Source organism: Aulonocara sp. 'chitande type north' Nkhata Bay, linkage group LG23, assembly GCF_057382095.1.
Source record: "Aulonocara sp. 'chitande type north' Nkhata Bay isolate Kocher_YH1m ecotype deep benthic linkage group LG23, A_spYH_male_GT1.1, whole genome shotgun sequence".
Lineage (NCBI taxonomy): Eukaryota > Metazoa > Chordata > Actinopteri > Cichliformes > Cichlidae > Aulonocara > Aulonocara sp. 'chitande type north' Nkhata Bay.
The window spans coordinates 29,156,123-29,179,720 of NC_141365.1; the positions used below are offsets into that span (position 1 = coordinate 29,156,123).

General features: G+C 40.1%; 1 protein-coding gene across 11 annotated transcripts in view; it reads right to left on the minus strand.

The window, feature by feature from the left end:
* The window catches only part of LOC147302045 (abl interactor 2-like), a 31,721-nt gene that overhangs the window by 7,037 nt on the left and 1,086 nt on the right, over window positions 1-23,598 (minus strand). For 3 of the 11 annotated variants that reach the window (XM_086281837.1, XM_086281835.1, XM_086281834.1), the window contains exons 2-7: window positions 16,504-16,671; window positions 15,884-16,060; window positions 15,091-15,108; window positions 13,431-13,534; window positions 8,971-9,117; window positions 6,206-6,330 (exon numbers count right to left, since the gene is read on the minus strand). In XM_086281837.1, coding sequence (XP_086137963.1) covers window positions 6,206-6,330; window positions 8,971-9,117; window positions 13,431-13,534; window positions 15,091-15,108; window positions 15,884-16,060; window positions 16,504-16,671 — 739 coding nt within the window. Of the gene's footprint in view, window positions 1-5,753; window positions 5,961-6,205; window positions 6,331-8,970; window positions 9,118-13,430; window positions 13,535-15,090; window positions 15,109-15,883; window positions 16,061-16,503; window positions 16,672-23,598 lie in introns of all 11 variants that reach the window. The other 8 variants (XM_086281830.1, XM_086281829.1, XM_086281838.1 and 5 more) reach the window with 6 other exon arrangements.

Sequence of the window (23,598 nt, forward strand, 5' to 3'; positions counted from 1 at the left end):
CTTTTTTCCTTCAGGCTTAGAGGGAACATGTTCTGCCCGGTGGTGTAGGGTCCTAATTACTCCAAGTTTGGAATTAATTTGTAACTTGGTGTAAAACTTGGTGTAAAAAGGAATGCCCAGACCTCTGCATTGGAGAGACCAAACAGCCACTTCACAAGCGCATGGCACAACACAGAAGAGCCACCTCCACAGGATGAGACTCAGCAGTCCATCTGCATCTTAAGGATAAAGGACACTCTTTCGAGGATGCCAATGTTCACATTTTGGACAGAGAGGACAGATGGTTTGAAAGAGGAGTGAAAGAAGCATCTATATCCACTGTGAGCGACCATCTTTGAACAGAGGCGGTGGCTTACGACACAAACTGTCTGCCATCTATAATCCAGTTTTGAGTTCCCTCTCCAGACGCCTCAACGCCCACTCACATCCTGGCCATCTGATCTCAGGAATTCGCATGATAAGGTGGGGCCAGGTTTCACAATGAACTCACCCGAAACTCTTGCTGATTGTGACCCACACCCAGTTTCACACCTTGGCTCAGGCGATTAGAGGATCATCAGGGGGTCCTTTTGTCCATCTGTGGGGGGAAACTCCCACTAGGTTTATATCTGGGACTCTCCACCATTTGACCTTAGAACTGAAGAAGCTTCTCGGATGAGAGGTGAAACGTCTTCAAGCAACTTAAAGAAGTCCAGACGCTTTTCTTTGCAAGCTCCTTTGACTAGAAAATTTAGCATTTTATACTTTTTTTTTTTTGCATCTCACCTTTAAATGAAAAGTGTCAGGGGGGAGAAAAAAAAAAAAAAAAAAAGAAAAAAAAAAAAGAACTGAGTAACACGTCCCTTAACTTGTCCCAAATCTCTCTCTGAGCCAATTCAAATATTAACATTTGGGTAACAGCAGTTCCACCTTCCAGATAATTACAACATCCAGCCACAGAAAAACAAAAGAACAAATCACCTGGACACCATTAAGAAAAGAACAAATAAATAAACACAGCAAGAAAGCATATCACCACACAGCTCATGCATTAAATATCAGAACATCATCATGACAGAGATGCTGGAGGCCTATGAGAGGCCGAGAGGGAGGACGAGTGGAGCATCTAGCAGCAGCAGCGGGATGATGGAAAGTTGGAGGCAGATGGCAGAAGAGCTGCACACAAACAGGACTTGTGGAAGTTTGTTTGTTTTGTCTGTTCCACAGACTACAGCAAAGACGTACAGTCAAAGACCTGTTTTACAAGTATTTTCTAACACTGAGTAAAATCACCCAGGTAAGAGACTCGTCTTCTTTAAAGTCATTTCTTGCAGTCAATATTTAATTCATGTGTGCAGCCCTTATGAGGTGAGAGTTTCTTTTTAATACCGACCGCAGTGCTCATCAGAGCTTTAAATCCAGTCTACATCCTGAATAGAAGACCATCAAATTAAAATAATGCAGCTCCACCTATCAGAGCACTTTCGGTTTTCTGAGTACTTCAGTGGCATCACTGCCAGGTCTAAAATAAAACATTCAAATTTGTTTTTGCAGAGAACAGTCCAGACAAACTGCAGTTATATTGAAAGATAATCATCTTAAACTTCACTCAAGTTTTGAATTTAAATACAAAATCTTTGGGAATTTACAGCTTTCATGAGAATTCATTCGACACATATAACCACTTCACTGTTTCTAGCATTTTTAAAGAAACTTAAATGATCAGGTACCATCTTAAACATTAAAGCCTTACCTCCCCTTTTCTTAAAATTTCTGACATTTTCATTGTGTTCAGTTTAAACTGCTCATTTCAACTTAGTATTAGTTTGTTTTCCGCTTGTGTAAAGGACTTCTTCCTGTCCATTTCTTTCACACTAAAAGTACTTGAGACTAAGTGACTGCGGTTTATAAATTGGCTTACAGAAGTGTCAAAGCCGTTTACAGCAGAAACCTCTTTACTTCACCCTGAATTGAACAATATGAAGACTAATGGGTTTTTGTAGTTATCAAGTGAATGTAGACTACCGTAGCAGAGTCATCTAGGGATCGCAACAGTAGTTATTGTATTCATTCAGGGAATGTAATAGTTGTCTTTGTAGTCTAAGTAATGTAGTTGTCATAGCTGTAAGGGAATTGATTCATCGTCGTAGTCGTCAAGGGAATGTCGTGGTCGTTGAAGTACTTGTCAAGGGAACATCGTCGTAGTAGTCATCGTCAAGGGAACCTAGTTGTACTTGACTACTTGTCATCATTGAGGGAACGCAGCAGTAGTTACTGTATTCATTGAGGGAGAGTAATAGTTGTGGTCGTATCCTAGTTAATGTATTCATCTGAATCCTGTCCTGTATAATTTTGTGTTTCAACTGTTTATAAATTGTTATCAAATCAAATCAATTTATTTATATAGCACTTTTCACAGGATAAAAACCACTTCAAGTGCTTCACAGTAATATAAAACAGAAACACATAAAATACATTAATAATAAAACACAGCACAAATCTAATTAAAAGCCAATCTAAATAAATGAGTCTTAAGTTGCTTTTTAAAAGAATAAATACAATCAAGGCAACGTAATGATGGAGGGAGAGCATTCCACAACCTGGGGGCCACCGCTCTAAAAGATCTATCACCTCTGGTTTTAAAATATGTTCGAGGGACTACCAACAGCCTTTGATTAGAAGATCTCAGGCTGTGAGAGGGAGCGGGGGGTTCTAAAAGATCAGGGCCCGTATCCCTAAAGAATCTTTGTGCAAAAAGTGGCTCCTAGCGGCCAAATTCTAAGAAAATTCTCAGAGTCATGACGTTTTCTTAGAATTTCCCCTAAAAGTGACACGACAATCCCAGTTAATATAAAAGCTATTCCTCAAGATTCCTAGCGCTTAAAAGGGCTCCTAAGGCGAGATCTGCTAAGAGCAGGGAAGAGGACTTTTAGTGGCTTAGGAGTTCCCCTAAGCAGCTGCACAAAATGGCCAACAGAAGAGGCAGGAGAGATGTCCTGCAAACACTGGATGACAGGGAATTATTGAGATGCTACAGATTGGATCGTGCAGGAATCATGTTTGTGGTGGATCTCCTTAGAGATACAATTACTTCACCAACTCGACGCCACAACGCTATTACACCGGAGACGAAAGTAATCACAACCCTGAGGTATTTGGCAACCGGGAAAATGCAACAATGCAGCAGTGATGACTTGGGTCTGCAATCACAGACATTGCTAAAAGCTGAGCCGTGTTACCCTCGTTAAGACCACACTGGACTTGTAACGTTGTGATTTATACTTCATTAAGGACAGCCCCTTGAGATAGGCCATCTTGTTTTCAACGGGGTCCATATGGGAGTGAAAGTACAAAATATGCCAGCTAGGATATTTATATGAGCAAATAAGACACGAATTATTATTTGAACAGGGTGTAATGAGTTTAAGTTTTCACATATTTTGGATTCTAATGTTAGGCTATAACCCCTACAGCTTACTATTCATTTTCCAGATATTTTCTTGAATGTGAAATATTATTTACAATTACAGTCAGCATAAGATTAGAGTGTATAATTATGTTTACTGATTTGAGGGTACATCCTTTGCTCATTATCACCAAAAGCTCATTTCCATCAAACTTGTAGGATCAACCAATCACGGCTTTTGAAATGATGACTCATACCTAGCAACGGGGTCAACCACACCTCCTCACTAAGATAGGATTTTCCATCCATTCCTTGCTCAGAGTTCACTGAAAATGTTCTGGAATCACCTCTAAGCTAAAACTCCTGGCAAGGAATTTTTAGGTTAAGTTAGGAGCTCTCTGAGAGGATTCTCAGAATCTTTAGGGATACGGGCCCAGAAATGTAAGCAGGGGCATCACAATTCAAAGCTTTAAAAGTCAGTACCAAGATTTTAAAATGAATTCTGAAATGTACTGGAAGCCAGTGTAATGAGCGTAACACTGGTGTAATGTGCTCTCTTTTTCGTGTCTTAGTTAAAAGCCTTGCAGCAGCATTCTGGACTAACTGGAGACGATCAAGATTCCTTTTCCTCAAACAAAGAAAAAGGCTGTTACAATAATCTAAGCGAGAAGAAATATAAGCATGAATAACCATTTCTAACTCAGACAGCAAAGTTTGCAGTTTGGAGATGTTTCTTAGGTGAAAAAGGCAGTTCCTAATTAACTGGCCAGAGTGTTGTTCTAGGGACATGGCAGAATCAAACATCACACCAAGGTACCTGAGGCTCAGGTGAACAGATGAGCCAAGAGAACCAAGATGCTGTTTGATTAGAGATATCTGGTTGTCGGGGCAATAATTAATGTTTCTGACTTCTCAGAGTTCAACTGTAAGTAGTTGTCACCAAGCCACTGTTCAATGGAAGCTAAACATTTAATTAAAGAGGACAGTTTATGGACTTCCATCGGCTTAAAAGAGCAATAGAGCTGAATATCATCAGCATAGCAGTGATAAGACACCTCAGGGAACTGCCTAATTATAAGTCCTAGAGGTAACATGTACAAAAGAAAAAGAATAGGACCCAGAACTGAACCCTGCGGTACCCCACATGTCAGATCTTTAGAATGTGACATAAACCGATTCGCAAAAACACTAAAAGATCTGTTGGAGAGGTATGACTGAAACCACTTCAAAGCCAGACCGGACACACCAACTACGTCCCGGAGCCTGTTAATCAGGATGGTATGGTCAATGGTGTCAAAGGCAGATGTCAAGTCCAACAAAACCATGACTGAGGATGCTCCGGAGTCAGCTGACATCATAATGTCACTAGAGACTTTAAGTAATGCGGTTTCTGTTGAGTGACTTTTACGGAAACCTGACTGAAATTGGTCATAAATTTCATGTTTTTCTAAAAAAAAAAAAAAAAAAAGTGGTAAGTTGATCTGCAACTACTTTTTCCAGAATTTTCGATAATAATGGAAGCTTAGAGATAGGCCTATAATTCTTAAGCTGAGTTGGATCCAAACTGCTCTTTTTTTAATATCGGCTCAACAACAGCATGCTTACAGAACGTAGGGACCACACATGTTAAAAGAGAGGCATTGCATATCTCTACAATAGAGGGGCCAATGACAGAGAGACCATTTTTAAACAGCCCAGCAGGTAGAATGTCATTTGCACAAGTGGTAATTTTCATTTTATCCAGCAGGAGTGAAAGGTCACATATGGTCATTGGGTTAAACACTGACAGTAAATGAGGGGGAGGTGGCCCAGAGACACAAACAGATGGTATTGAAGAACCAATGCTCATACGGACATGATCAACTTTATCCACAAAGAAATTCAGAAACTCATCACTCTCAGATATAGATGTCACAGGTACTCGGTGGACCACGGGGGAAACAATAGAGTTTATGGAGTAAAAAATAAACTATCATTGTTTATGTTTTGCTTGTTATTTTCTGCTACTTATTGTAATCATTATTTGCTTAAGCCAGCTTTTATGCTGAAATGTATTCAGGTCCACGGTATAACTTCATTTTTTGTGTCTTCTGCACAGCTACCTGTAGTTTCAAAATGACTGGTGTAGTCGCAGGTACAATAAATCCTTTTTTCCTGCCATTAAAAACATTCAACAGGTTGAATTTCTAAATTTAAACTGAAACAAATTTTAGATCTGAAAATCTTTCAAGAACTAATTCAGACTTCCAGATGAAAAATAAATGAGTAAATAAATTAGGGTGATGAATGAGCACACTGGGATCACACAAGCACGTCACGGAAGGCGGGATGGAGGGCGTGCAGGGGGTGAGGAGGGAGTCGCACTCACCTTGTGCAGGGTTGCCATAAGTAGCAGGGCCTGTGCCAGTAGGTACCGTGGAGGCAGGGAGTTGGGGAGGGGGTGGGGGTACAGGCGGGATCTCTACAGGGGGATTGGGGGCTTGTGGGGGTCCGTCTAGGGCAGAGGAAGGGGGCCCAGGGGCTGTGGCAGTGTTTGGGGGAGGTTTGGTTGCGTTGGACTGGGCAGGGGCTGAACCTGAAGGGGGAATCGTGCAAGGATACAAAGGGGGAGGAAAGATAAGTGAAGGGAGGTTAAGAGAAGGGTGAGAAGGGGAGAGAAATTCAATCCAGAGTTTGTGCACACCGATTCGACTAATGAAAGCCAGAGTGAGCAGTACTCCCAGATTACTCAACAAAGATTAGTGTAGTTAGTACGTTTCAGTCACAATAAGGTCCTGCAGCTCAGAGAAGAGAGGAAGGGGGACAAAAAAAGGGGGTTACCTGGGAAAACGTTGGGTGGGGCTGGGGTTGGAACGGCGATGGGCACGCCCACGCTGCCACTGCCGCTGTTCTCTCGGCTGCTGCTGCGACTGCTGCTGGGGTGGCTGCCTCCGCTGCTCCCACTGCTGTCGATGGGTCGGCAAAAATGTGTCAGTCCACAAACAAACACACCAGCAGAAATTGGAAGAGGAAAAAAAAACCAAAAAAAAACAACTGCACCATTTGTTAACAATCACAGGAAATAATACAGCCTACATGTAACATGGTTGCAGTCTGCCCTGAAACCAGTATGGAGCTTTTTTTAACCCAACTACAGAGCCACAGGAACAAAAGTCAGGAACTTTGAGAACTACTGACGCGTGGAAAAGTGACAGTCTGTGCTTTATACTGACAGCAGGATATTTTGGTATAAGGACTCAAAAGTAAACTTGAGTGTGAGTACAAAACTACTCAAGAAGGGGCAAAAACCGTGCTGTGAACAAGACGCGTGAATGGTCTCAGTTATGATTTTAAATTAACAATTTTGCACTTGCAAATAGACTGTATAAAAAGATGGCTCTAGCCTCTGTTAAGTAATCTACTTGCCTTTGAAATACAGTTTTGATACAGTTCTCTTCACATGGGGGAAAGGTGGAGACACCAGGTTGTCTGTTCTGTCAGAAGAGAGATTGTTGAAAGACCCAAAACCCCCAATGACCCCAGGTTACATCACTGATGATGTGTCCAGGGGCACCAGATAGTGCATCATAAACTGAATCAAAGAATTTGAAATTTTTCTTTTGTTTTATTTCAAATCAGATGTGAATATCCAACAAAAAGGGTCCAGCTGATCACCTACCACTTGCTACCTGGCTAGCACTGTTAGCAGGATGAGTCAGTTGTTGACTATGACAACAATCTGCATAGTAATTGCAAAAACAAATGAAGGAACACAAGACTTAAACTTGTTTTTTTAAGTGCAGCCAAGTGCTGTTCAACAGAGAGATGAATCTGCCGTCTCATAACAAAAGAACTTGTCAATCACAGGGTAACCACACTCTCGAGTATATGCTAATTTCTTATTATTTTTATATTTTTATTTTATTTAAAAGATTAATTTTACAATCATTAAGACCTAAAAACAACTGAGACCAAGAACCGAATAAAGTGTTTACTGTAGTAAAAAAATAAAAAATAAAAAAAAAATTCCCCCGATCAACCTTTTATACCAAATACATTATAAAATTAGGTTTGTGGCCAAATTAAGGTTACTATTGTTGTTTTGCTAGTGACAGCTTTTAATAGCATTAGCTAAATTCTGGGCTAATGCTAAATGAATGCTACAACAGCATCATTGGTCAGTTGCATGTTAATCAGTGACCAATATTAGCATGGCGATATAGGAACGCCAACAACTCAGGATATCACATGGTGCTTTGTTTTCTAACCTCCACTTCTTTCTTTTCTAAAAAAAATACATAAAATATTGACACACACACACACACACACACACACACACACACACACACACACACACACACACACACACACACACACACACACACACACCAGTGTTGGTCTTGTAAAGTTTTGTTGAACTCAGATCCCCAATCCCAATCTTGAAAAGATGCTGGAGTAACTGTTTACACTGAACCTGGCTGATTTTTAATCCTTTGATCCTTTGGGGAAAACAACAGACATTTCCTGAAAGTTCCTGACATTGTTCCCAGGTTCACATCATTTATTTCCAAGTGAAATTTAGATCTATAAATAATTCACCTCTCTAATACAGTTTTATATTCAATCTGCAACCAGCCTCAAGCAACACACAGTTCAGCTGTCTTTTCTGTTCTTAATAACTCACTTCATTAATGTAGCACCCTCAAGAGCATTGATGTGTTAGCGTGAGCTGTATGCCTTTGAAATGACTATGTGACAGTGACAATATTAAAAGAAAAAGTGGGGGCAGCTGGAAGCCTTCACAGGAACACATGACACAGCTGACGCAGTGGCAACACGGGACAAAGACAGATATGAGACGCCGTAAAAGCAGCAGGAAAGATCATGAAACATGGGGCAGACTTTCTGTTGACAGGCGGGAGAGCGCATGGCTGAGAGATGAAGAAGATGAGCTATGGATGAGTGGAGCAGATACACACTCGTGCTGAGAGGAGAGTCGGGGAAGTTTTCCTATTTCTAGAAATACTTGAAACGTTTGGCCAACAGATGGGACACCGTGACGAAACTTTCCATGTTGTTTTCCCCCTCCCAAAACCCCTCTTGCTTTTACTTCTGAGACGGCAGGCAGGGTGGATCTAAGAATATCACTCCGTGTTGGGCATGAAAAAGCTTCATCTTGGGAGATGAACTGACAGTGGATTGACAGGACTGTGGGGGCGACGCTGCCTATTTAATGACTATTACCATAGGAACCTGTGTCTAGCCAAGCTAAATAAAGCTCTGCATCTCTACCTCATGCTTGTTTCTTTGTTGTTATCTGAGCAGCGAGGGGAGCAAACAGGTGAGGAGGTTTCTAAATAATGTGTCAGTCTGGGCTTCTCCTGGGAGCTGGAGCTGCTGATGTGGGCCTGGATGTGAGTTTTAGGAAGTAAGAGTGGTTATAATTTCAACGAGGTACCATATCAGAGAAAGTGCTCAGAAGCTGGATCGCATTTTTAAGTGTAGGAGGGGAGAAGAAGAAAAGGCAAGTAGAGTGGGGCAAAAGGGGGGTGGGGGGCTTGTTTAAAAAGTGTAGAGAGGCATGCTGGGAAGTGGGGTGGGGGTACCTGTACGTGCGGTTCCTCTGATTAACAGATGCAGTGCGTGCAGGGCTCTGCTGGGGGTGCGCCATGTTGCGCGTCGGGCTTGAGACGTAGTCGTTAGGGACAACGGGTGGACGCACCGGCTCAAGCGTCCTATAGGGGGAGTGGCGCCTGCGAGAGGGTCAGGAGGACAGGAGTCGAGAGGAAGGGGAGGGGGGGAGAAAGGAGGGCATCCATAGAGAAGTGTAGGGGGAGGGGAGGGGGGAGAGGGAGGAGGAGAGCAAGAAACAAACAAGTGCAAACTTAAAAAAAACCAAAAAAAAATGGGTGATGACAGGTGGTGAAACACTGGGGCTGGCTGGGGTCCACAGGTGAGGGGGGCAGAGTCAGAAATGACGTGGCTGCTGTCAGCTGAAAAACACACTCCCAAGGAGATACACCATGAGTTTGTTTGCACTTAATGAAATCAAGCAACTACTACAATTAAAACTAGTTTTACTGACATGTTTGATTTGTTGATTTATAAGACATTTATTGTTTACGTAAAACTGTATCTATTTTACAGCTGGACAATTGTGGTTCATGGCACAGTCACACTAGGATAAAAACAGGACGTGGTTGTGGTTGCCCATTGATTGCAATTACATTCTTTTTGCATTTGAAAACCACATTAAATCACAAAACAATTGCAACCTGTCTGCAAACAATCACAGTCCGACTCAAACTGTTTGCAATCACTCCCAGACAGGTTGGTGAAAGTTCGCAATCAACTCGAGTCAGTCTCCAACCTGTCTACAATTAGTTTCTTTACAACAGGGGAACCAACTGGACTGGTTTCCAACTGTTGTATCCTATATAAAACCAAAGTTACTGAGTTCTTATGTCATTTTGCAGTTAAACTGTTGTCATGCAGACCTTGTTGCTCAACCTCATTCCATTGCAAAACTGATAGTAGACTGACTGCAAGTTTCAAACGTTGTACGAGCTAGTTTCAGGTTCGTGTCAGTTAAATATAATAAGCATGACGAGGCAAACTGCAATCTAGTTTTTATATATGTTTAGCTTTTGAACAAAGTGCATTGCCCTTCACGGTTAGGTTACACTAGCATTACGCTAGGGTGAAAATGTGACAAGCATTTCCAATTCTTATCATAAAGAGTAAACCCACGTTATCCGTTTGGCTCTAAAAACTCTACAGTAACTGTACTGTGCTTTTATAGAGCCCCTAGTTCACTCAAAGACAAAGTTTACTTGTGGTTTACATAACAACAAAGGCAGTTTATGGTGCAGTTGCTTTACTGGCCTGGCTCCCTTGAGACCAAACTGTGCTTTATGTGGCTCATTACAAAAACTGAGTCTGACACCCCTGATGAAGATCAATGAGAGATGAAGCTTGTTTTTTTTTTCCTTCCATCTTGCTGGCACTAACTTCAAAGATATTTAAAAGGGACTGTATTTTTCATTGATCACAGTGTTATGGAGTCACAAGCTCAGCTGGTTCATGATGTTAAATTGATGCTAGCATTTAAACCTTTTTCAAGAATGATTGGAACAAAGAAAATTTTAATTTAAAAAATCTGTATTACTGCTAGTACAGTTTGTGTTTATATACTCTTTTTTTCATGAAATGATAAAAACAAAACAAAAAAGTATTCCTGTATGAAATATTATGATGCCACTCAATTTTAGTCACTTAGCAACAATTCCTGAGTTATGTAGTAACTTCAACACTTAGACTCTCAGTGTAAATTAGCAAAAGCAATCCTGAATTTATGAAATTGTTCAAGGGAACTAAAATAATAAAATCAGAGCAACAGGTTTAAATCCCTAAAGCGTTCCCAATTGTTCCCACCCACATCTTCTGAACTATAAACTCCTTGAATAAAAACCTGGAAATGTGTTTTTTCAGCCAGCAGCAGCTCTACGATGATCAGTTTTTAACATGGGAGGGATAGAAAAAAAAAAAAACATAACCCTGAGGTTTTATTGATCTGGGCCTGCAATAAGATGTGCTGGATGTAAATTTCCCAGCTGACACAGTGGGGTGACCCATCTCTGAGCACTGTTGCCATGGCAAAACGCTGCTATGAGGAATATGGGGCAGCCAGGAGTGGGCGAGCTGGGTCACAAACACACAACTCAAAATGAAAACTGAGGTAGTTGAGTAACAGAGGAGAAGGCGACAAATTAAAAATCACACAGAGGATGTCCGCCTGTAGCCACAGGCTGCGGCTGAAGGTGCGTCATGGAGGGTTGCAGCTGTGGTTGATCGGCATGCGTCTTGAAGGGACAGAAGGAGACACACACACACACACACACACACACACTTTTTCCACAGAAACACAAACAGCACATCATACATAGGACTGTCCCAAGGCTAAGACATACACACACACAGCATTATGAGGTGCACTAGCAGAGTTCCTGTGGGATAAAACACACCTCCAACAGTCAGGCACAAGACAGACAACACCAAACACCTCTGCAGCTTCCATGAGCTCCGACACAGAACATAACATTAGAATACTCCAAAACTAAGAAAGGACCACAAAACTTCAGTGAAAAGTGACACTCTAATTAAAGTTGCTCCAAAACTACACCTACATTATACAGTTAAAATTAAAGTCTATTAAAGCCATTAACCTGTCACAGCCTGCCCGTATGGCTAAATCTGGCTGATAGTGCTCAATTTAATGGTTAAGATAAAATACATTCACTGTAATTACTTAGCAGCATGAACAAGATATGAGCTGAAAGATACATTTTATAGTTAAATAATGATGATGACTCAAAAAGACATTTTTGGAAAAAGACTCAATCAGTTGAAAATGACATTATCAGAGCAAACTAGAAAGGAAAAAAAAATCTTCAATTTTAATAAACAAAATGCAATAAGAATGGGGGCTGATCCGGGATTTATAAAAAAAAACAAACAAAAAACAAAAAACTTTTTTTTCCTTTTTAAGATGCCTTTAAGAAATAATGGGATCACAGCTGGTATGATTTACACTTAGATTTTTTTTTTTTTTTTAGCTTTAAATACCTTGTGATCATAATGATCATTACTTTTGTATAATGCAGTGCAATATATATAATATGTACCTTACTTCCTAATTAATGGGTCGGCCAATCTGAATGAAAAGTTGCACGAAGATCGTCACACATGAAGTGATTGTTAACAAACTTTATAAAAGATTTGTTATAAATCCCAGTTGATTTTGGTATTCAGCAACCCCCTTGCGAATGCCATTTTTTGTTTGTGTCATTTTAAATGTACGTTGTTTGTACTCAACTTGACGATCACCGAAAGTACCACAGGTCTTATATATAGAAGCTGAATTTGGACAGAAGGTCGGCGTTTGTACATTTTCCATTTTGTTCAACTGAATCTTCTGTATTTTATTCTAATTTTTTATTTTCAGTTGGGAAAATATTAGTTAAGCATGTAAGTACATCAGTTTCTTTTTACTCATCAGCCAGCATGCATACACCAGTGCTGGGATATAAATAGTGACAGGGTAAAATAGGCTAATATCAACCATGTATCTGTACTGCTAGGCAGGCAGGATTTGATGGGTTTAACGCAGCTAATTGTCTTCTTAAAGTGAAGCTGATAGAAATTAAAATTAACAATATTGTTTGTTTTTCCCATTTGATGCTTTTTCATTTTGATGTCTGATCTAATTTCAGTCAGGAGGAGTTTAACAAGTTTGAACTAAAAATAGAATAAAAGAGCTTTTTTTTTTCTTCTTTAGATGACAACCAATACAAAACCAATCTCTTCTTCTACAAACCCCAAAATATAAAGTTTCTTTTCCTAAAATAAGGGATTTAAAAATCCTTGTTCTGGTCTTGAATGCCAGAAAAAAGAAAAAAGCCAGGTATTAAATTGGGTACAAACAAAACACAAAAAACAAACAAACAAAACAAAAAAAAAAAAAAAAAAAAAAAAAACAAGAAGAAGAAGAAGAAGAAGAAGAAAAAAAAGAAAATTGTGAACAGACATCAGCTCGTATTTTGCAAACACTGCTGCTTATATTCATATCAAGTAGATTATCAAAAGACAACTTTAAGCATCCCAAAAAGAGCAAACTTTAACACACTTGCACACAAAAAAAAACAAACAAACAAAAAAAAAAAACCAACTCTTTAGAATTTAGGGAAACCTATTTAAAAGATGCATGGTGCATGGCTGAGAGCGAGAAACCCTAACAAATCCAAAATTCAGCATGCAGCTTGATGTAAAAATATTTCTTGTATAAAAGAAATGAGGTTGTCTCAGCAGCACAGAAATGTGAACTGGCCCTAAAACAGATTTGAAACCACCCTGAAGAGACTAATTAAACCAGGAGGTAAAGGAGCGATGATGAAACTGGGAGTAACCACGTCCATATGACAGGCCTTGTCGTTACCCTCCCAAAACCGACTCTGCACGCCGTACGTACGTCTCAACACACATCAAGGTGGTTGCACAGCTTACATACCCAAGCGTCCCTTTCCCCGTCATGGGTGGGCTCGGGGGCTTCTGTGTGGGGGGGTTGGTGCGAGGGAGTCCGCCTCCTCCAGCCTTCATGTTCTGAGCGCTGGCCTGTGGCAGGTAGGTGGACATTGGTTTAGAAATCTGCTGGTTAACCATTAGACTTCTTACACAGCTGTCAACCTTCAAATTATCCTTTATTTTGTGATGAGAGTTAGAAGATAAGATCAACAGCACTCCTATAGGAGGCAGCTTAGGTTAGCATGAGGAGGTAACAACATCTGCCCAAGTAACAAGAATTCATCTCCATCGTCCACACTAAGGCTCAGTTGGTAAGAGCAGGTCATCTACTGATCGGAAGGTTGGTGAATTTGCATCGGCTGCATGGAGGCATTGGGAGGAGGTGCATCCAGCGAGTATGAGTGTGATTGTGTGAATGTTAGATAAAGTGCTTAGGTATAGATAATATATGAATGCTGAATAAATGTGGGTGACTAAGACTTGAAGCAGTTTAAAAAGAAAGAAAATATATTACATGCTAATTGGCTGGTTTTAGAAGTGCTGATGGATAGATTTTGCCTTTGCACACTTGGTCATTACAACCAGCTTTCTGTTGGATAATGATAATAAAGGTCTTGAAACTTTCTGCTTTTCTTTACGTTCTGTCACAGATTCACAAATTGCCACAAATTCAAATTAAAAGTTGCTAAAATGTTAAATTAGGTCAAAGCACATAAAAGTTTGGGGGGTTTTTTAGTCATAGCACGACAAAGTACAGGGAGACGGCCTTCAGTAGGCTTATCTAAGTCAGACAGTCTGTTGAAAGGCATAACAGAAGTGTCAGAGTCAAATTAGGCTCTCCTATGTAACACAATATTATTATCATCATCATCATCATCATCATCTAAAATATAAAATCATAACAGTTGGTGTTGATGATACAAAGCTGGTTGTTGTGATTCAATTGTGGTTGTAGTAATCAAATATAAATTGCAGTTTACGCGACACATGGATGCAAATATGCTCCAAATTATGGTGTAATGCATTTGCATTTCCTCTCATACCAGCTGTAAATTTTGCATCTTTCAAGGTTTTTCCAGGTTTTATTTCCAAAAACGACAACATGAAGCGAATACTGATATTTCTACTTTTTTGTGCATTAAAAATGTGACAGGAAAAGGATTTTTCACAAGTTCATTTTTAACCTCCTAAGACCCGAACTCTTCCACGACATGCATTTTTAATTTCTCTTTGATATTTGGGCATATTGGGGCCCGATGAATGTAAAAATAAAGAATTACCAGATTTTTTTTCAACCTTATTTTTGATTTTAAGAAAAATAAGAGCCACATATGAGGATATTCGTTTAAAATTTTGATAGAACAGTAGCAGTATAATGTCCTTGTAAGTGGATATCAGGCCCTTGTAGAGCAAAATTTAGTATTTTACTCTAAATAACCCAAAATGTGATGTCCATGTATGTGGACGCCAGGTCCTAGGAGGTTAAAGCATTTTTCTGAAATATAATCTGAATATCTGTAAGCAAACACATCTTTAACTGCAAACAAACCAAAAATGTAAAAGAAACCACAGACACAACAATACAAAACATCCACAAATCACAAAAAGCCCTTCCTTGTTTGGGGCTCTTACTTTGGAAATCTTACCTTAAACCTTTGCAACCACTACAGTTGGTAACAAAGATAAAGTTAGGCAAGCATAAAGAGAGAGAGAAGAAATCAGGTGATTAGTGTGTGAAGGAGGAGAGGAAAACAACAGTTGTTCAAGCTTGTGCTTCACAAAGCCGAGCTGGAGAGATCCGGCCAACAATAGCTTAGTGTTTAAAATCTGAGGAATTCGACCTTCATAAGGTTGAAAGCCAGCGCTTCGGTTTTCTGTATAAACAAGCTCGTCATTGTTCAGAAAGTCAGCAGGAACAAAGCTTTAAGAATCAGCCTCTCCCATGATTTTATTAAACATAAAATCATGAGAAAAGCCTGTTTCCAGCTGCAGGTGACAGGCTTAATGTCCTGGCCGTCACTGGCTCCCCGTCCATGTGAAAAGCCTGAGTCATTGATTTTTTTCTTAGATTTCTTGACTTTGAAAACCACTGAAACCTAATAATAAAGAACATGACCTCTACAAGTCCTTTGCTTATCTTTAGACTTTCATCAGTGAGCAGCCTGGATTAATTCCGACATTCAAACACATTTCCATGGTCTTCTTTTGACCCCTAAAGTTAAGTATTTGACAGTACTGCATGCAAAAAAATACCAATATAAACTAAATTCTATCCCTTAAATCAATATTTAAGTATTGTATTTAACTATTTAAGTAAGTGATGTGATTATTTTTATATTATAAAAATAATCACATCACTCTTATAAACTGGCATGTGGTTGGTGACTTTTTAAGACTACTTTTGGCCAAATTTAAGGGAAAAAAGCCCAGAAACAGCACCTTAACTCCGTGGCCCATGTCATCTAGCAGGCTGTAGTCGATGGGCTTGCGGATGTATCGCACAGGCCTCTCAGGGTTGGCCGGGGCGATGATCTTGTGCGTACGGGACGTGTTCTTGTTGGTGGTGAGGATGCCGATCTCCCGCCGTGCTACCTTCTCTTTGTGGATGTCCACCGTCTAAGGATGAGAGGCATGTTTTCATTTCTTAAAATTAAAACACTTAGTCCTGAAAGCCTGCCAAGACTTTATTAGGAGGAAGAGGTGTTTCAGAGTGTTTCATAATTTAGGGTTTTGATTGCTTTGAAGTATCTGTTGCATGTTGAAACCCTTTTATCTTTCGATCCAGCGTGCAGCTCCAGCACACATATTTACCTGCAATGCAGATACACTGAATTATACATTCATTATCCACACAGTCACATCAGCGTCTGGTCCATTTGGATAGTAAAACTTTATTAAAACCTCATTAATCAGGCTTACACAGTGCTTAATACCCAATAGAAAAAGGACAAAGAGAATTAAAAGGCCATATTTAACTGTTAATTGTGCTTTGAGAACTGATGGAGGGGGTTCCTTCTTGGCAGGTGAGTCAAAAGCCTGATTTGTTTAACTTCCCTCACCTGTGAGATGTGGTTGATGGAGGACTCCATGCGGCGGAGCTGCGAGGCCTGGATGTCCAACATCTGCAGGACATTGTTGGCCAGCGTGTTGATCAGGTAGGCTACGCTGGCCAGAGACTGGGTGGTGTAGTTCTTGGTCTCCTCCAGCGCCCTCTGCTTGTCTGGAGACTGAAGAAGAGAAATGGATATTTGACTTTCAAAAGACACGATTTGCATTTCATGGAAAGCAAACGATGCAGGTTTTACAAAGTGATGAAAACTGAGGGAGCAGAGGGGAAAACACAGCCTGTGTTACCTGAGGACATTCTGAAAAAATGCGGACTTTAAGTGGGCCACCTTTACACTACAAGATTCCTGCATATTTTGTAGTGCTTGTTGTACTCAGATGAGTCTAACAGTTTAGACAAGGGCCATGTCAAAACACAGAGGAAATCCCACAGGGGGCATTTACACACTTCCAGGGCTACTTCTAGCCTGCTGTATGAGGGTGGGCAGCTACAAAGATTAGAGGTTGCAGCAGACGACTGGTTCCCCCACAGGGTTCTGGCATCTCTGAAACGACTGTGTTTGCATTTGATCCCTGACAAAAACAAGCAGAATATAAATGGATTGTTCCAGTCGGCTTGGCTTCTACAGGAAGAACAGCAGTCAACATCTGCACATTTATTCTCTACAAGTGCAGAAACATAAAAAGACAGAGATGTTCTGCTTTTGTGTCAAAACACTTTCTGTAATGAGTACTACAATATTGTGCAAAAGTCCTCATTTCTTTACATTTTCTTTGTGTTTTTGCATTTCAGTAACATACTACACCTAGTTCCCGTTTTCCTAACAAAACATAAAGTACTATCATCAGTGCCCTGATGATTACTGTAGCAGCAGGAACAGCAAGATGCATATTATTATAGGCTAAAGGTGATATCCACTCAAATAAAATGTCTATTATAATGCCAGCATCTCTTCAAAGAAAAAAAAAAAAGATGTTATTAGGCTGTTAATTCTGTAAAATTGGTCCATAAAAAGTACACAACAATGTTTAGGAATAACACTAACAAAGTAATTAAAAACGTAGTCCTTTCAAAGACCCTGCCGCCAGTCAGAAAGTGTTTGCCGAAATGTCAGCATGCAAACCAAGCAACTGTTTGCACATCTATACACTAGAGCAGGGCGATATGACCAAAAATATTTATCACGATATACATTTGAAAATTTGCGATAACGATATAACTGACGATATAATTGACACTAGACAAAATACTTTACAACTCCACAACTTTATTAGTGCAAACAAAAAACAAAACATCAATGTATTTTCACTTAAACAAGCAGATGTTTTTTTTTATGTTGATTAAAGTTATATAAAAATGTAACAGTGCAAATGCAAATTCCTTGCTGACAGTTTAACCAAAAGGCATTTCCAGTGGAAATTGGCCGACATATCCTCAGCATAACCATGTATAACATCCACAAAACTTAAAAAGAGGTTATACACACACACAATACGGTAATATTATGTTGAAGCACAGTACGTATCACTCCGCGAGGCGCCTGCCTACGATAACCGTAATGCTCTGACAATCCATCAAGTGGTGCGGGTTCGTAGCTTAGCAAAGTCGTACTAAAACATCTGACAGATTTTTGAGCACCGTGTACGACATAAAATCGTTTCGAGGTCAGTAAACACAACCAAAATTCATACATAAGGCACACGGGATTATAAGGGGCACTGTTGATTTTCAGAAAAATCAAAGGATTGATTTTAAGTGTGCCGTATTTTCCAAAAAGCACGGTAATAACGACGGCCCGCTAGCATGCGCTACCTAAAATAGTGCTTTGTTGTGTATCTGACGGACGAAAGCTAAACCAGCTCCACACCACTCAAGTTGCAGCAATTTTACAAACCGATTCTAGTTCATCTGTTTCATTCAACGATCCGCTTTCACCCTTCTCATTCTCTGTCGCCGCCAGCTTTTTCCGCCATGTGCATATGGAAACAGAGGCACTGTGCATGCGCATTTTACCCATATTCTATCGTGATATTTCATTTTCTTATCGTTGCCAAACATTATACCGGTATTACCGTGAACGGTATGATATGGCCCAGCCCTACTATACACACATTTTAGCCTACAGCCACTGGTGGCTGAAATCATCATTTAACCTCACATGTATAATTTAGCCCCTGTGGGGAAGACGGACTATCAGAAGAGAACGATACAAGCACAGAAAGAACACACACACTTCAAAAGAAAGTTCCCAGGCTGGAAATTAACACATTCACTGCCATTGACGTCTATAGCCGTCAATGGCAGTGAATGAGTCAATGGGTTTAACTCATTCACTGCCAATGGCTGGCAGTGAATGAGTTAATCTAGGACTTCTTATTCAGTATTCATTTACTGTCATACAAGAGATTACAAACACGAACCTCACAGCCTCAGGAAGAACCTGCACCTCAGCTTTGAGGCTACACAGCCCTCTGTGCAAGGAGAGGATGGTGAACAGAGACAGACGGCTTTCATTTGAACTTGATTCCAAATTAGCTGAGCTACGGGTTTATAAAAAACAAGCCCCAGTGGATGGATCAGCTAAAAAGACCCCTTTCCATGTAATTATCCAAACACACCTTATGAAGGACGATTTAATGGGGCTACAGGTTATGTTGAACCCGGCACATAGTTACCATTTAACTCAGTGCTGACCCACTAATGATAAATACCCACATGAGCACTTCAAAAAGGCATTAAAGAAGTTAGAGCTACTTCAATGCTAAAGAAAATATCATCCCAACACAAAAAGCAGTGCACAAAAAGTGGAGCCTGAATGCAGTCAGTGTCAGCAGGATGGAGAGCAAAAGGTTTCAGCACCAAGAAGCAAATTTGTAGTGAAGCAAGAGAAAAGAGCTTAGCGGCAGTGAAGTGAGTAGCAGGTAAAACAGCTGCAGCCGGCGTGAAAGCAGTGTTCAGAGGCAGCCGATTGGCCGTGGGCACGGCGTGGGCACGTCGACAGGAACATCAAAGGGCAGATGGATCGGCTAATGTTTCTGCTGGGAAACTGTGTTCCTTAATCCTCCGTGACACTGCACCGAGCGCAGCATGCGGGGTCGAGCTGCAGCACAAAGCCAGCACATAATGGTGTGAATGAAAGCAAAGGCAGACACCAAAAAAAAACAAAAACATTTTTGCTTCTCAAATGTGGCAATTTGCAGCTTTAATTTGGTCTATGTGATCAAGCACTGCCTTTGTTTAGATTTAAACAAGTAATGTTAGTCTTTTAGCAATGATTAAGGGCTTTTTAAAAAAAAATTCTGAGCATTTTAGAGTCATAAAATATTCAGATTACTCATTTCTGGTTTTTTCCCTCTCAATCATAAGCAGCTACTTTAATAAAGATGAGTTATTTTCAAGGTGTTTTCTTAAAGACGCAGAACAAACTTCATTGTTCTTGCTTCTAAAAAAGACCATCGTAAGGCTGTAGATTTAAGCTGGGATAAAACGTCATCTGAGGGTCTGCAAAAGTCTGATTGCTGTAGCTCGCCATTTCCACATAATCTGCAGTGTAACCAACAAAAATTAGTGGCGACAAAACCGCTCAGAGTTTCCTGTGTGCGAGAGACAGCAGCAGATTACCTGCATTGTTTGCAGCAGCCTTTAGGCTGTGATTGGATATCGACTTATTGATTTTACTTTAAAATTCAAATTTAAGCAATGCTGTTAACTCCCCAAAATCCAGGGCTGCGATGCCAGGATAATAGGAAAGCCCACGTCTTTCCTTCTCTTCTTTATTATTTATTTATTTGTTAGTTTTAACAGGAAACCTTTGTACAAACACATCGAATCAGAATGAAAGGATATCTGGGCTAAACTGACATAAGACTGTGAGGAAAAAACAAAACACAAAAAAATGAGAGGCAGCATCAAGCAACAATCCGGGGATTTCAATGACGACTTCAATGAGCAGCACCCTCTGTGGTAATCAGTCTATTCCCTTTCATGTGAAACATGCAGCGCACTTTTTAAATTTTAAACAATCTCTCTCACACACACACACACACACCCCTAATCCAACTAGTTTAAGCATCTGGCACGGCATGCAAACAAATGACATCATTTACAGGAGAGCAGAGGACGCAGCGCTGCTATAGAATGAGGACAAGCAGGTTATGTGGTAAAAGTCACGAGAGCACCTGCTGGCACAGGAGAGACGGATTTAATCCAGTGATACGTATACGGTAAGAGAGGATGGATATCACTCCATTACTAAACCATAATTAACAATTTAAGTCAAAATGGGCAGAGACAATTTAAAAAAATAAAAAAAATAAAAAAAAGGTAAATTTCACTTAAATAAGTTATAACAGATTCAGAGCCTTTGCTGCACCCTTACTGATTGGGCTTACATGCATCTTCAACCCATTTTAAGTCAGAAAAACGCTAATTAAAACAATTATTTGCCCTAAAAAACATGTCCCCTCATTTGTACTGGCACCTGGTAGGCTGTCATTCACTACTAAAGCTCAAGGGTAGCAGTAACGTTTGGACAAGGCTGCTTTCAAGCCACCACGCAAAAAAAAAAAAAAAAAAAAAAAAGCAGCAGCAGCACTGCTCTCTACACGAGTTGGACCAGTAAAACGAGCCTTTGTACAAACAGTATGACAAACATTCAGCCAAATACTACAACAGCTGTTAGAAAGCACATTTTGGGCCTCTTGAAAACAATATATCATAATGAGCTCTGGCACCAAGTAAAGGTAGCACATTACAAATATACCACAACTCTGCATAGTCATTTCAGAGCGAATACAGTGACCGAACAGCTTCCTGTCAATATCTAACTGGATCTCTGCTTCAAACACCCAAAAGTGTCCCAAAGCTTAATAATTCCTTTGAACAATGTTTCATCACGTTGTCTTGACAACATCAAACCACAGACTGTATGTTTGGTGTAAGAAGTCCCATTTTACCTTCTTGAGCTGAACATTGTGGTTTTTTGAAATGATGAGTGGCTGATTCGGCTGAGAAACCAATGACCGGCTCATACAGTAAGAAAGTTGTCGACCACAAAGTAGCACTCTATCCTCATCTTTTTGACTCTAATGGGAACCACAATTAACAAAAATAAGCATCACAACATATCCAAAATGGCTTAAAACTAACAACCGAGTCCACACACACCAGAAAAGTAACAATCATCACCTCAGTATAAGGATTAAGAATTACATGTCAATGTAAGAGATTCCTCAAACCATCAGAACAGACGTGAGGGATAAACATGGCCGGAACAAAGAGGATTTTATTGGTTTCTATCATGGTTGTCACCACATGTAAAGCACCGGGACATGACCACAAATAACAGCAATGACCTCAGCAACTTGGGTAGGTTGTGTTATAGGCTCCACAATCCAAAAGTCTGAATCAGATGTCAAAGATAAGACAGGCGTAGTGATGCTGAAAATATTTGCAGGACCGCTTTTGCTCCCCACCAAAGAAAATTGTGAAAATATTTTGCTCATTATTTCAGTTGTTGCCCCTTTTGTTTGTGGGTTTTGTAAGAATGTAGTTAGGCTAGAAATGACTCGGGTCAGACAGGCAGGTAGGCAAGCAGGCGTAGGACCAGCACGGACGTGGTTCTTTTTTTGCCGGCTGGTAAACCAAACAGAATTCATGCACTTTTGATGGCACAGTGTTTGCCAACAGTGCATGGAAAAAAAAGAAGAAAAAAAAGTGACTTTTGTGATAAACGATCACTCCACGAATTAAAAAGTCGAAAGAGTCTGAGAGAAAGTAACTGATAAATAGAGGAAACACTCAATTATCCACTAATTGAGTGTTTGACTTTTCTGAATAGTTTCTGGGATGCTTAGAACTCGAATTGCACTGCTGGAAAGAGTTTATTTTGATGCACCTGCTGTTTTCTTTGCAAATTTGCATCATAGGATTGTTTTTTTTGTTTTTCCTGCAGTGTATATAAAAATTGCTGTATCTCCAAAATAAAACTATGAAGACACTCAAAATAAATTTCCTGTTGTTGTAAACTATTTTTTGCAACTTTTTTGTATTTAAAGTTTTGAGGGATAAACCTCTTAAATTTCTCCAAGTAGAAATATATGTAAAAAAAACAAAACAAAAGCGATTTTCAATTTTTTTGTAGTTTATTGCACTTTTTTGCAATTAATGTAGTTACTATGGACTTAATGCATACATATTATTAAAATATGGGCTATAACAGTTATTTAGCAACTTGAAATGCTCCCACAAATGGCACTACAACATGTAAAAAAATAATATAAGCTCTGGCGGACTTGGTTCTATAGTAGGTCTTAAAGGGTTAAATAAATATCGTCAAATAATCGCGATCTCAATTTCAGTGAAAATAATCGTGATTATCATTTTTGCCATAATCGAGCAGCCCTACTTTGAAGTCTGTGAATACAAACATCTCACACACTAGGGATTGGTTTTGTTAGTGAAACATCCCTTGACTGCAAACAAGTCCTGGGCGTGGAGTTCGAGCAAACACACCTGTGGCATCATGTGAATGACAACCCGAAATATTAGTTAGCAGGTTTAAATTCCTCAATGACTAATGCTGTAAGAAGTCTGCTTTAAAGTAAAACAGAAAAGGACAGAAAATATGAAAACGTAAGAGGTGAAGCATCACACTAAACATTCTCCTGATGCTTCCTGCTTCTGTCCAGCTGATCTATAAGTGATAACATCCATCTGACAGCAGCTGGGAAAACCTCACAGGGCAACCTGCCAGACAGCAAGCTGCCAACATCCACCACCTCTCTCCTCCTTCTTCTTCTTCTTCTTTCCAGGGCAACTTGTCAGACCTGATCAGCCCAGCTCATCAGGGATGTCAGATTTCAGCATCACACCTTGTGTCCTAGCTTATTCCCTGATTTCTCACCTACTGAAAGCTGGCCTGCGAGTGTGTGATGAGTGGAGATGCCGAAATGAGATGAGATCACACCTGCAGAATTTCAAAGCATCTGAATGGCTGCACTCACACACAGGCAGAAATGTATCCACATCACCCCCCTCCCCTCTCCTGCATGGAGGTGCACATGAATGGCTTCAGGCTGAGCATTTT